Consider the following 11,151-nt stretch of genomic DNA (forward strand, 5'->3'; position numbering starts at 1 on the left):
GCCCCCAAAAACAGACAATAAGAGTATGTGTTTCTGATGGTTGGTTTCTTATGGTTTTATTTTTGATGCAACCTTTAAGCAGCTGCTTGATTAGTTAATCACTGATCATGGAATGTTTTCATGTTTGAATTGTGGTGCAACTCTAAATAGCATTCTTCTTCATGATCCCAAAATGAACATTTCTTGCAAAATTGAAAATGAAGCAATTATTTTAAAAGGACCAGTTAACTGTATTTACATGTGCTCTTCCTTAACAAAGACATAAAAATATATTTTACATTTAATAGTGTTGTTTTTTTGAACTGTATGAAGAACAGATTAATTAAACACTATTACAATATTACCATTACACTGTCTATATCCTGCATTCAACATAATAGTATAAGACGAATACACAGTATATTGTATGAGACAGATGGCACTTAAAAATACTGCCACTAGGACCAATTTCGGACTGATTCTAAAAAAAATTTAAAGCTTCATTTAACAGTTTAGAAATGCTGCAATCCAATAAAACTCTTTAACTTAACGTATGCTCAATTTCAGGTTGACGTTTTGGTTGATTCAGACCGGTTGCTGCACAGACAGCCATGTAAAGACAGGCAGCTTTTGTATCAGGCAACACACCCCCCAAGATGTCACAGTCACTGCCTGGGAGGCGCACGCTCCGGATTTTTCAAAGCTATGCTAGTTCCTTGAGAGAATTTACAAATCATAACCACATTTTACAGCACATTGACTGCTATTGTCCCGCCAAACTACGCTGATTGTAAATAAACGAAGTGGCGTTGGCTCGATCATTGCAGACACCACCACCCACCAACGTTAACGCCGCTCGTGCTTTCAATAATCAAAAAGTAATGTTGTTGAGCGCTAAAATTCGCAACTTGGACATAGATAATAAACACGAGCTGTGGTGTTAGTTGATTAATCTTGCGGTGAAATTCGTCTTGCTTGTAAATATGTTGTCTAATGCTAGTGCTTGGCCAGGACAAGGCAAATTCAAGTTCACGTTTCGCGATTAAACAGCAACAGTCAACATAGGGAGCACAGCACAGCCCGAGACAAAAGCCCACTGCAGCTCCTTCACTGCCCTCACGATCCCCCTCCCCAGCGCTTAATCTAAGCTAGCTAGCGAGCTTGTTCCCAGCCCTACACAGCCTCGTTGGCTGTCTGGCTGGCTGAAGCTAACCCAGCTCGCTCTGCTTCGCCCCGACATTTTCCTATCAGCGCTCTGTATCCTCGCTTTGAAAGCACCGAGCTACTAAAGGCAGTTACTGGGGTGGAAATTTCAGTTAGCGTAGAATAAGTCCTCAATGTGTGTAACGCACGTGGCACACAACTATACCAAGCCCACGCAAACACATAACATTCCCATTTTCGCACGCAGTTTACGTCAAGTTAGCTTAACGTTAGCCAGCTTGCAGTACAACTTAGCCAGATTGCTAGGATTTTTTACCCATCCTGATCCGAGGCAGTCAAACAAGAAACCTCGTTTTGCGCTTACCTTTAAAAGGGGTTACACGTTCCCACCGACTCATTCAGGTTCCGCTATATGTGACTATTGCGCAATATTAACAGTTAATTTCCTAAATACTGGACGTTAACCGTAGCCTACGGCTGTGTGACGTTCATCGCTGCTTTTGAAAACATCCAAGCCGTTCGTCGCTCGTCCTCTCGGAGAAAAACCTAGCAAAACATGCAAGCGTCATTCTCATTGGCAGGGAGAAATCATGTGACCACCAGAGCACCACCGAGCTTATAAGGTCTGCGTCTGCTGGATAGACTGTAGATGGGTATGTGTCAAACGGTTTAACTTTCATTTAACCGAAGCCGTGAGTAAATTCGCATCTTTAATTTTAAGAATACGCTTTTTGCTGAGACATGTTGTAAGTTAGCGGCGTGTGTAGCACCTCAAAGTGGCTTTTGAGTGTGTGTATTTGAACTGAAAGGAGGGAGAGAGAGGGAGAGAGAGAACAGGAATGGGCACTTGACGTCATCTTTTCCGCTGCTGTGCTGCGGTCAGTGGGAACTTTCTCGAAGATCACGGCTGAGGTTAACACAGGAATGGTGTTTTCCTTACTTTTCGTGAGCATGGCTGCGGACTTTAGGCCGCAGTTTCAGTAATTAGCCGATCTGGTTAAGTCGACCTATTAGCCCGCCAATTCAGTGTATGAGCCAGCTTAGAATTGGTTGCGCAGTGACATTTGCATCATGTTGCATGCATTGCGCATGCGTCACCGTGCATCATGTTATATGTTGCAGAGAAGAGCTGGGTTGAAGCGTATTGGTACGAGGAAAGTGGGGGAGGGGTACCGGCTAGACATGAAAACGGCCTCCGGATGGGATGGGATGAAAATGAAATGACAGAAGCAGTTGTAGGAAGCGGGGTGTTGTTCAAGGCTAAGGGGGTTGTGTTTATCATGTAATGTCTTGAATGAATCAACTTTAATGGTATTAAAGCAGGCGGAATCTTAAGGTCAATATGTGGTTCTTTTGTTAATAAAGGCAGTCACAATGATACTACCCACAGTCTAGTTTTGAGTATTTTAATTGGAGATGTACCAGATGAAATATTTTTTTATATATTATTCCTGTCAGAACCATCAGCTAGTCTCTATTAATGTCTTAAATGTATGTCCGGAACCAAATATAATGAAAAAAATGTTAATAAACCACATTTGAAATGAACTAAATAGAGGTAACATGTAGTAAAATAACTTTACAATTTAATCATAATTTGTTACACCATGCGTAGCAGCATGATATCTGGTGGTATTTACTGTTTACCAAAGGTTTTCTTTATGAATAAACAATTTAAATGTCACTGATCCACAGTAATTGAAAGACATCTTTAAATTGGTCCACTAAAATATATTTACATCTAGTAAAATTCAGAACAAAATACGAAGGAACAAAAATGAATTTGGTAGAGCTAATGTTAATTAAAAAGGCTTTATACTTTTTGTTTTATCATGTGTAGTATTTCAAACATCTAACAGCTGTAGCTTGTGCTGTGAGCTTTTAATCACGATTTTTCCATAGGGGCATACATGGTAGGAATATGTATCTTATTGTGCATGTGCTATGCTGTCATTTTGAGATGTCATATTTGAATTAATTTGGGTGTACAAAGGATGTGATTCATACCTAAGTAAAAACCCTTCATAAGCTTGCCATAGGTGGCCATCACTGAAGTGGCGATGAAGGTGGAAACTGTCACATAACTTCCACATCAAAGTATTTATGTAGTATCACAATATGCACAAAATATATTTAGCTTTAGGCCTACATTGACGTATTAAGCTTTACTATTCCAGTCCTTTAGCCAGTTTTGCATATAAGTATCTAGAAATATAACAACTACTATAAATCCTGCATTTCATGTTTCCAGTTTTGTTTTCCTTGTTGGAATCCATGTAAGTGAGACACAGACACCTTGAGAACATGTACAGGAACAGTTTATTTACACAATATATTTGACTTAACCATAACAGTTTCACTGACAGCTTGCCTTTGTAGCAAGCAGATAGTGGCCCAGAAATGTCTACAGGTCCGATCTTACACCGAATCCTGGTCCTTTAGGAGGCTCTGTCAGGGAAGTCAGTCCGCCTGCAGGCTCACAGGAGAATCGGCTGCTCCTATAGAAAAAGAACAAATGTCTTCATCTACAATCAGTTCACATATGACTTTAAAACTATATAAGAATCTAATATGCAAATTTTGCACGTACCTGGGTCCTGGTGGAGGGACTCTGCCTGCCTTAAGCTCATCAATAATATCCTCAATATCCTTTGGTGTAAGGTCCTCCTACAATAAGAGATGAGAGCAGCTTAGCTTTTGGTTATCTGATGATCCATTTTTGATTTTCACATCCTTCAATCTGTAAGAAGATCTATTATATTCTAAAGACAGGGGAATACTTTAAATACTATCTTTGTAATTAATAGGAAATTATGATGATTTATTCTAAATTCAATAAATAGATAAATACTACATCAATGTGAGATGTCAGTCAGTGACTGTATTTCACCCAACAGCAACTTTTCCCAACTTTCAAAATATCTTATTATTGATCTTTAGGACATGCAGGGCTGCACCAATTTATCAATAGTAAGATCTATGAATGTACCAATATGAGCCAATATCAGCCTTGTTCACTAAAATGAGAATACTGACATTTGCAGTGATATTTATAGGCATCCGTGGCTGATATGGATCTGTTGTATCATATCAGTTTTAAAGTATACAGCATAACAGAAAGCTAATCAACTTTAAAACAGGCAAGTATTTTCGTACTGAAGATTTTTTTTTGGTTTGGCTGCATGAGGAAACCAAGAAGAGGAAGTAAACAACAACAGAAAAACGATAAACAGGGGGAAAAAAAGTGCATATACCATCTTTGGCTTATTTTAAACATCAGTATCGGGCCAGAGTTTCATGATCAGTGCATCCCCAGTTTTCCAATCAATTATTTTTTATGGCCATTAATAACTATAGCCAATAATAACTGACTTTAACTGTCAGTAAATTCAAACCAGCTCTGACAGATTTAGCTTTTTTTCAAGTCGTGCTAAAGAGGATACAAGTGTCAAATAGTGCTTTTTTAAAATGAATTATTTTATTTTATTTAAAGTACAGTTACTTTACGTTATTGCAGAGCTGAACCATAGTGTTAAAAATGAATGATATAGACTTGCCCAAAACCATTATGGCATTTTTTCAAACCTCACAATGTTCGTATGTACAAAGACTGAATCGGGTGGTAGGCTTAATTAATACTGCCTCTGTCCTGCTCCAAAGCTGCTTCTACCTTCATATTTAGAAGCCCCTGAACAACCCGACACATGTTCAAGCTCTTATTTGCAAACTGTGTCATCCTGAGTAAAACTAAATGTGTAATTGATGACTGAATTAATCTAATCTCCAAAGGCTGTGTGCATTGCTTGAGTGTTAATCATTCACATAAAAAATGCCAACCTCAGCACAAGGTACTCTTGGTATTAACACATCGTGCCTTTTCTTGCTAATAATGATATCTCAGCAAGCTGAGGTGTTGCGGAGGATTCCTCCTTCACAGTCATCTTTAACTGGGTAATTCACTTAAGCTCGGCTTGCAATAACTAAATTTCCCATGGTAGAATTATTTTCACGTGCTTAACCGCAAAAGAATCCAAAAAGAAAACTTTTCAGATCACACTTGGTTCTAGAAGTTGATATTTTTCCAAACTAATATAATGAATAAGACAACACTCGTGTTATAGCTGATTATTTCTCTATTTTTTTCTCCCCGCTGTTAATTTCCTTTGGAGTCTTCCATGTTGCAGGCTGTGTCACACCTGCACTGTTTTCCACATGAGAGGAACACTCCAGAAACGGTGCTGAGGACTAAATTCTCTGTACACATTCTTTGTGAAACTCGTTTGAGCTTTAATCTAATTTAGTTAATTTAGTTAAAACGTTCAGTATGGAAGCCATCTGCACAGAGGACTCGAGCACTCACATAATAGTTGTCGTTGATCTGAACCATTGGAGCATTTACACAGGCACCCAGGCATTCCACTTCTATTACAGTGAACATCTTGTCTGGAGTAGTCTCCCCAACTTTGATACCTGTGGAGAACCAAATGGAGAGACGCTTTATATTCAGCTAGTCTCATCTGACACTCTACAGATTGTCTTACTAAAACAACAAATATTTTTAACTCAAGCATTAAAGCCTGACGTGCCACAGCTGTTAGCCACATATGTGAGTTAAAAAGAAGAGTAAAACTTCACTCTGGTTGACTTAAATTACAAACGTTGTCCTCTATTAAATGTAACGTTGGCTCAAGTGTGTTGACAGTTTCCTTGCTTGATTTCAATCTTGTTTGATGCTACAGCTTGATATTGTTTGAATACCACTGGCAACTGTATATTTATACATTTGTTCTCAGTCTCTGTTTATCTCAAACATATACAATAAAAAAAAGTTTGTTTTCATCTGTTTTCATCTCTTCATTGGTTTCTCAGCATAAAATGGAAAATCACTCTTACCGAGTTTGTTTTGGATGGCCTCCACGATGCTGTCTGAGTTGCAGAGCATGCAGGGTGTTGTCGTGCAGACCTGAATGAAGTATTTTCCCACAGGCTTACGTAGGAACATCGTATAGAACGTTGCTACCTCATATACTCTCATTGGAGGGATTTCCAGCACCTCTGCAACCTGAAATACAAAATTTATATAAAATGTGTTCGTTATCATCAGAAAAGCTTGACGAGCATCACTCTGCTGGAAAACACTAAAAATATGACTGTGCCTTGTTCATGGCAGAAATAGGGAGCCATCCATGTTGCCTTTGGGCCAAATCCAACACGGGGATGGTGGCTGCTTGCTTGTGTCCTTCTGGGTACATTGAAGTGATCGCCTCAATCCTCTACAGTGAACAGAAAAAGATATTTTTCCATGACTGTATTTCCCATTTTTATTTTAACAATAAGGCCAATTTATACAGTGAAATAGTCCTGATATAATTCATGTACATGAATTAAATGATACTATAATTGTAGTGTACAGTACAGTAGTAGGTAGGCCATCTATCGTTGAGCTTTTTTTCTACAAAAACACCAGGAAAATACATTGTGTCTGGTGTAGTAAGGTGAAGAGGCAATTAAATAACTACTAAATTAGTTACAAAATAAAGCTAGCCAATCAACTTGGGTATTTCTGAAAAGAAATTCCAGCTTTTGTACAATAACACAAAATCAATACCCGCAATTATCTGCTATTACTGGTAATGAAAACCACATCAGTGCATCCTTAAAAAAATACTGTTCAACACAGATGCGAGGCTCACCTTTTTGTTCTCCTCAGTGAACTCAAAAGGTGTGTCAGGGTTGTTGTCAGGAGTATCTCTGTGCTAAAAAAGAATAAGGATAACATTAAAGTAGATTAAACTTTATTTATAACAGACACACACACACATATAATCGTCTTCGGTATATAATTATCTGTGTATGTATTAAATCTTGTGAAGCTTCTACTGAGGCTGAATTTTTCCTCAACAGCTACCACTTTCATGCGTGAGTAACAGATCTGTGAGCTGCAAACAGTATCTGATAAAATATTAACAGTTCATCATGTAAGCCCAGAGGGAAACAGGTGCTGCTACCCAGCGAGAGAACAGACTCAACACAGACAACTATTATTTCTGCTTCTGCACACACTGCCCCCTTGTGAGCAGCAAGGCTCCTTTGTGCAATAAAGAAATTGAGGGGGGAAGAAATTTAATGTTTTTGTGTTTTGTTTTTTAATTTAAAGCAGCCAACCAATGCATTAATTAAAGAAGAGTGTCATAACCATTTTTTTTTTAAAATCAAGCACAGGTTAAAAACAACGTTACTACCGGGGGACTATGGAACCAAGGAGAGTTTCCACTGCATGAAACTTTCACAAGATGTTTTTGTGTGGCTGTAATGGCTCCTCCCTGGATAAATTAAGGTCTTTCGGAAAACAGATACCACTGGGATCAATCCTGCACAAACATACTGCAGAGCTGTGTCTTCAATTAATGGCTGAGCCTTTTTTTTTTTTTTTTTTGCGAAATGTTCAAGTTAGTGAAGCATGGACAAGACACAACTCCAAACCCACCCAAACAGATGAGGATAACAAAAATACAGCATAAGGACAATACTTGACACTGATGACAGTAGGTTTATAAGTTCTAAAAACCTTTGCATTTAATTCTATCAGTCTAATAACGGAGCTGGTATAGTGTTCATATAGGCCAGGTATAGCTGCCAAATCTTAACAAAGGTATTATAGTTGTTTCTGAGAGTGTAGGTGATCTTTTTAAGTGGGACACATCTACTGTATATATCTCTGAGATCCATCTAAAAATAGGTAGTTGGAAGTCAGACTTCCACATAATAGTTATGCACTTTCTAACAACACATAGAGCCAGTTCCAGGAACTTCTGTTGGCTTTTTTCGTAATTGGGTACCAACCTTTAAAATCCCCTAATAATCATATTTGAGGATCTAATGGAAAGAGTAGCTCTAAAACCTTTGACATAATGTTGGAAAATTCATGCCAGAATGCCTTTACCTTTGTGCAAAAACACAAACGCTCCTCAAAGAGGAAACTGGTTTATATTTATTTAATTTTTGTGGCGTAATGTAAGTTTGATGGAGAATGTTGTAATGGGTCAGTCTGTATCTGATATGGTTACATTTAAACATTTCTGGCATTATTCCTCAATTGTTACATGCAAATCGGACTCCCACATCTCCCGTGACCTGTGTAACCCCGGTTTTGGAGCAGCACTCACTAAGACAGAATACACTTTTGAAATAAGACAAGGCTAGGACAAATACAGTTTCTAAAAGTTTCATGATTAAAGTCCATGCTTGTGAAAACTTGTTTATGCATACACCAAGTAAAGAAAGCTGATATGGTGTTGCTGTTTAATCCTGTTTTATGAAGCCCATCGGCAAATCTTTTTCTTAACCCTTCTAAAATGTATTTACATGAATAATTCATTTTTCAATAATAGACAAACATTGCAGAAGTAAGTGAACTTCTGCCCCAGTGTAACTCTAAAAAAACAATGTTAGTGTGACATAGTAACAGCTAGACTGACTGAGTTGAAAAATGAACAGTAACAATTAAACTTAGTAGTAATATAGATAATATTAGAAATGACTACAAATTGTTGCTGTAATTTACAAAATTTTCCATGAGCTGCTGATCTGTAGTAACCTACCATGATGAGCTCACACAAAGTATAAAAAAAACCCTGTACAGCATCCGCATGTACTCTCTGTTTTTGTCTGTCACCTTCTACACATTTTGTGCACTGAGGAACAGAAAGTGCCACTCACCACAAAAATGCCACCAGCTCCAGCACGTACAGCAGACTGATGCAGACTCCTGGCCTGCAAAACAGAAGAAAACAGGTAAAATACCTAGTGATGTCATGGAACTAAATTCAAACTGATCTCAAATGCCAACATTTCTTGCAGCAAACATGTCACTTACATGCAATACTTTTGAGTGCACAGCATATGTTAAAAATAATGAATCCAATTCATGACTTGCAGGAGTTCATTCTTTAAGACCTAAGTTGAAGTTGTGTTAGTTCAGCGATAACTAAAACCCAAAACATCAGGTGGTGCAACCAAAAACATGAGGTTTTTATGTAAAACTAGGATAATATTGAAGTAAACGTTAACTTAATTTCTATTTTATTTTAATTTCATTTTCAAATTATATGTGTGTCCTTGGTAAATTAATACAGGTGTTCGAGTAAAAAAGTTTGAAGTGAACCAGGAACTGGAAGCAGTGAAACTGCAGATGTCAAATTAACATTGTGATTTAAGATCATCTGTTAGTTTTCTAAACGTCTTATTTGTCTGTAGATTAAACTCATTCAAGTCATATTTTAAACAGAACTGATGCACTTAGACATAATAAAATATTAATCTCACATCAATGATCCAAAGACTGCAAGACTAAAGACTGTAGGTAATTGTTGACTGACTGGCTCAATGTAAAAGGTTAAGTGACTGCTGCACCTGCCTTGATTTGTACAGAACTATACTATTAATAAATCTTTAAAATACAGACGGCAATAAAATGGAAGGTTTGAGCCTAAAGTTAAGATTTTTGTTTTCTAGTATGAGAAAAAAAATATTTTGAGAAAACTTCCTCTAAAGCTATGAAGTGTAAAATGCCACTAAAATGCTTATTGGAAAATCATATTTACATAAAGTATGACACAATAGTGTAAAGGTGGGTAAAGTTGTGTAAAATAAACCTCTTAGTGTATATTTTAACATTTCCCACTGGTCCGAAAGAAGTTACGAAAACTAAATAACCCCAAATCTATAGATTTCTACTTCTAGTCCACTATATTTAGAAATTACTTGCTGTACTACGTTTATACTACTGAATTTTCTTGAAATCTTAATCTGCGAATAATTCTACATCACCATAATATTAAATACACATCTTGTAACAAATTATGTCTTATCATTAAAGTTTAAGCTGCAGAGCTGTACACAAAACAATTAAAATGAGCCCCAATTGCAATGTTGGATTGATTATACTTATATAATCAATATTTATGATCTGATAGTACGATGTAATGTGTATGACTGTGAAATGTGACATTCTGCATAGTGAATACTTTTACTTTGGATAGCTTAAGTACATGTACAGTAACAAATGTGCAGTTTTACTACTTTACTAGTAGAAACTTTGCACAGTATAATTGATATTTAACGGATCTAAAGCTTTCGCAAGCTGTTACTATAAACAAAACAACTTCACGATTCTTGTGCAGAGCCACTTTATGTAAATCATTATTTTATGTAAATCGCAAACAGTGTTATCTGATCCAAGTTTCCAGCTAGATTAATATGAGGTGATTCATATTGCTGTGTTATGCCATACTGTGAATTTACAGTAGCCATGCAAGCAATTATATAGGGTGAAGTTAAAGCCAATTGCATGTAAACGAGCCTGCTAAAACCCATTCTAACGCGTATGTTTTCCTTTCGCTGCCCATTTTTCCAGCGATCGCCTTTTAAAAGTTTGACAGCAGAAAGCTAATTTAGCTAGCATGCTAGTGTTACCCAACGTCATTTTGCTGAGCGGCCTCCACTGCATGCCCTTGTGAAGAGTCATAGCATTTTTTTCTCCAAATTATCGAAAATTGCACCCAAACTTTTCCCCAGAACCATAAAAAAAATCACAACCGTACCGCCTGCGACACTGCAGAGCGAACAGCAGCAGACAGAAACATCTTGTCGCTTGAAGTTTGGTCCCGGTGCGTTAGGAAATGAACGGGACAGCGGTAGCCGACATCAACACAAGCGCGCTCAGGTTCGATTCATACTGTCTGACGCACGACGTGACGTCTGTACGTCTCTGCGCTGAATCGATCCCAGATTCAAGTTGGAGCTCAAAGTCAATCAACGTTGAATGTTTGCGAAAATTTCTTCTACATTCAAAAAACAAAATTATGCAAATATATATTGAACATTTTCATTTAAAATATGATAACAGAATAACAGAGTACAAGAAATAAAGACGCAGTAAAAACGGTCAAACAAAATTATACAAAATGCTTCACAAGAAACTTTTAACTAATATCTAATATTACTTTA

General features: G+C 37.3%; 2 protein-coding genes across 3 annotated transcripts in view; both read right to left on the reverse strand.

The window, feature by feature from the left end:
* ankrd12 (ankyrin repeat domain 12) overlaps positions 1-1,697 on the reverse strand; it is a 37,591-nt gene extending 35,894 nt beyond the window's left edge. For both annotated transcript variants that reach the window (XM_031731045.2, XM_039601907.1), the window contains exon 1: positions 1,508-1,697. The gene's annotated coding sequence lies outside the window, so the exon portion shown is untranslated. The remainder of the gene's footprint in view (positions 1-1,507) is intronic.
* A 1,746-nt stretch (positions 1,698-3,443) lies between these two features.
* Positions 3,444-10,899, reverse strand: ndufv2 (NADH:ubiquinone oxidoreductase core subunit V2). The gene is made up of 8 exons (XM_031731044.2): positions 10,746-10,899; positions 8,863-8,916; positions 6,837-6,899; positions 6,300-6,416; positions 6,037-6,205; positions 5,504-5,613; positions 3,734-3,810; positions 3,444-3,641 (listed from the first exon to the last, which is right to left on the reverse strand). The coding sequence occupies exons 1-8, from the start codon at positions 10,785-10,787 to the stop codon at positions 3,548-3,550; spliced, it is 726 nt and encodes a 241-aa protein (XP_031586904.1). The 5' UTR covers positions 10,788-10,899; the 3' UTR covers positions 3,444-3,547.
* Positions 10,900-11,151: the final 252 nt, after the last annotated feature.

The sequence above is a fragment of the Oreochromis aureus genome, linkage group 18 (assembly GCF_013358895.1).
Source record: "Oreochromis aureus strain Israel breed Guangdong linkage group 18, ZZ_aureus, whole genome shotgun sequence".
NCBI classification, from domain to species: Eukaryota; Metazoa; Chordata; class Actinopteri; order Cichliformes; family Cichlidae; genus Oreochromis; species Oreochromis aureus.

Bases quoted from the DNA above. Each gene is read 5' to 3' on its own strand.
- ndufv2 (XM_031731044.2), bottom strand. From the start codon at position 10,787: ATGTTTCTGTCTGCTGCTGTTCGCTCTGCAGTGTCGCAGGCG. The intron at 8,917-10,745 runs GTACGGTTGTGA...TCTGTTTTGCAG, and splicing joins GCTCTGCAGTGTCGCAGGCG to GCCAGGAGTCTGCATCAGTC. The intron at 3,642-3,733 runs GTACGTGCAAAA...CTTTTTCTATAG, and splicing joins GTCCCTCCACCAGGACCCAG to GAGCAGCCGATTCTCCTGTG.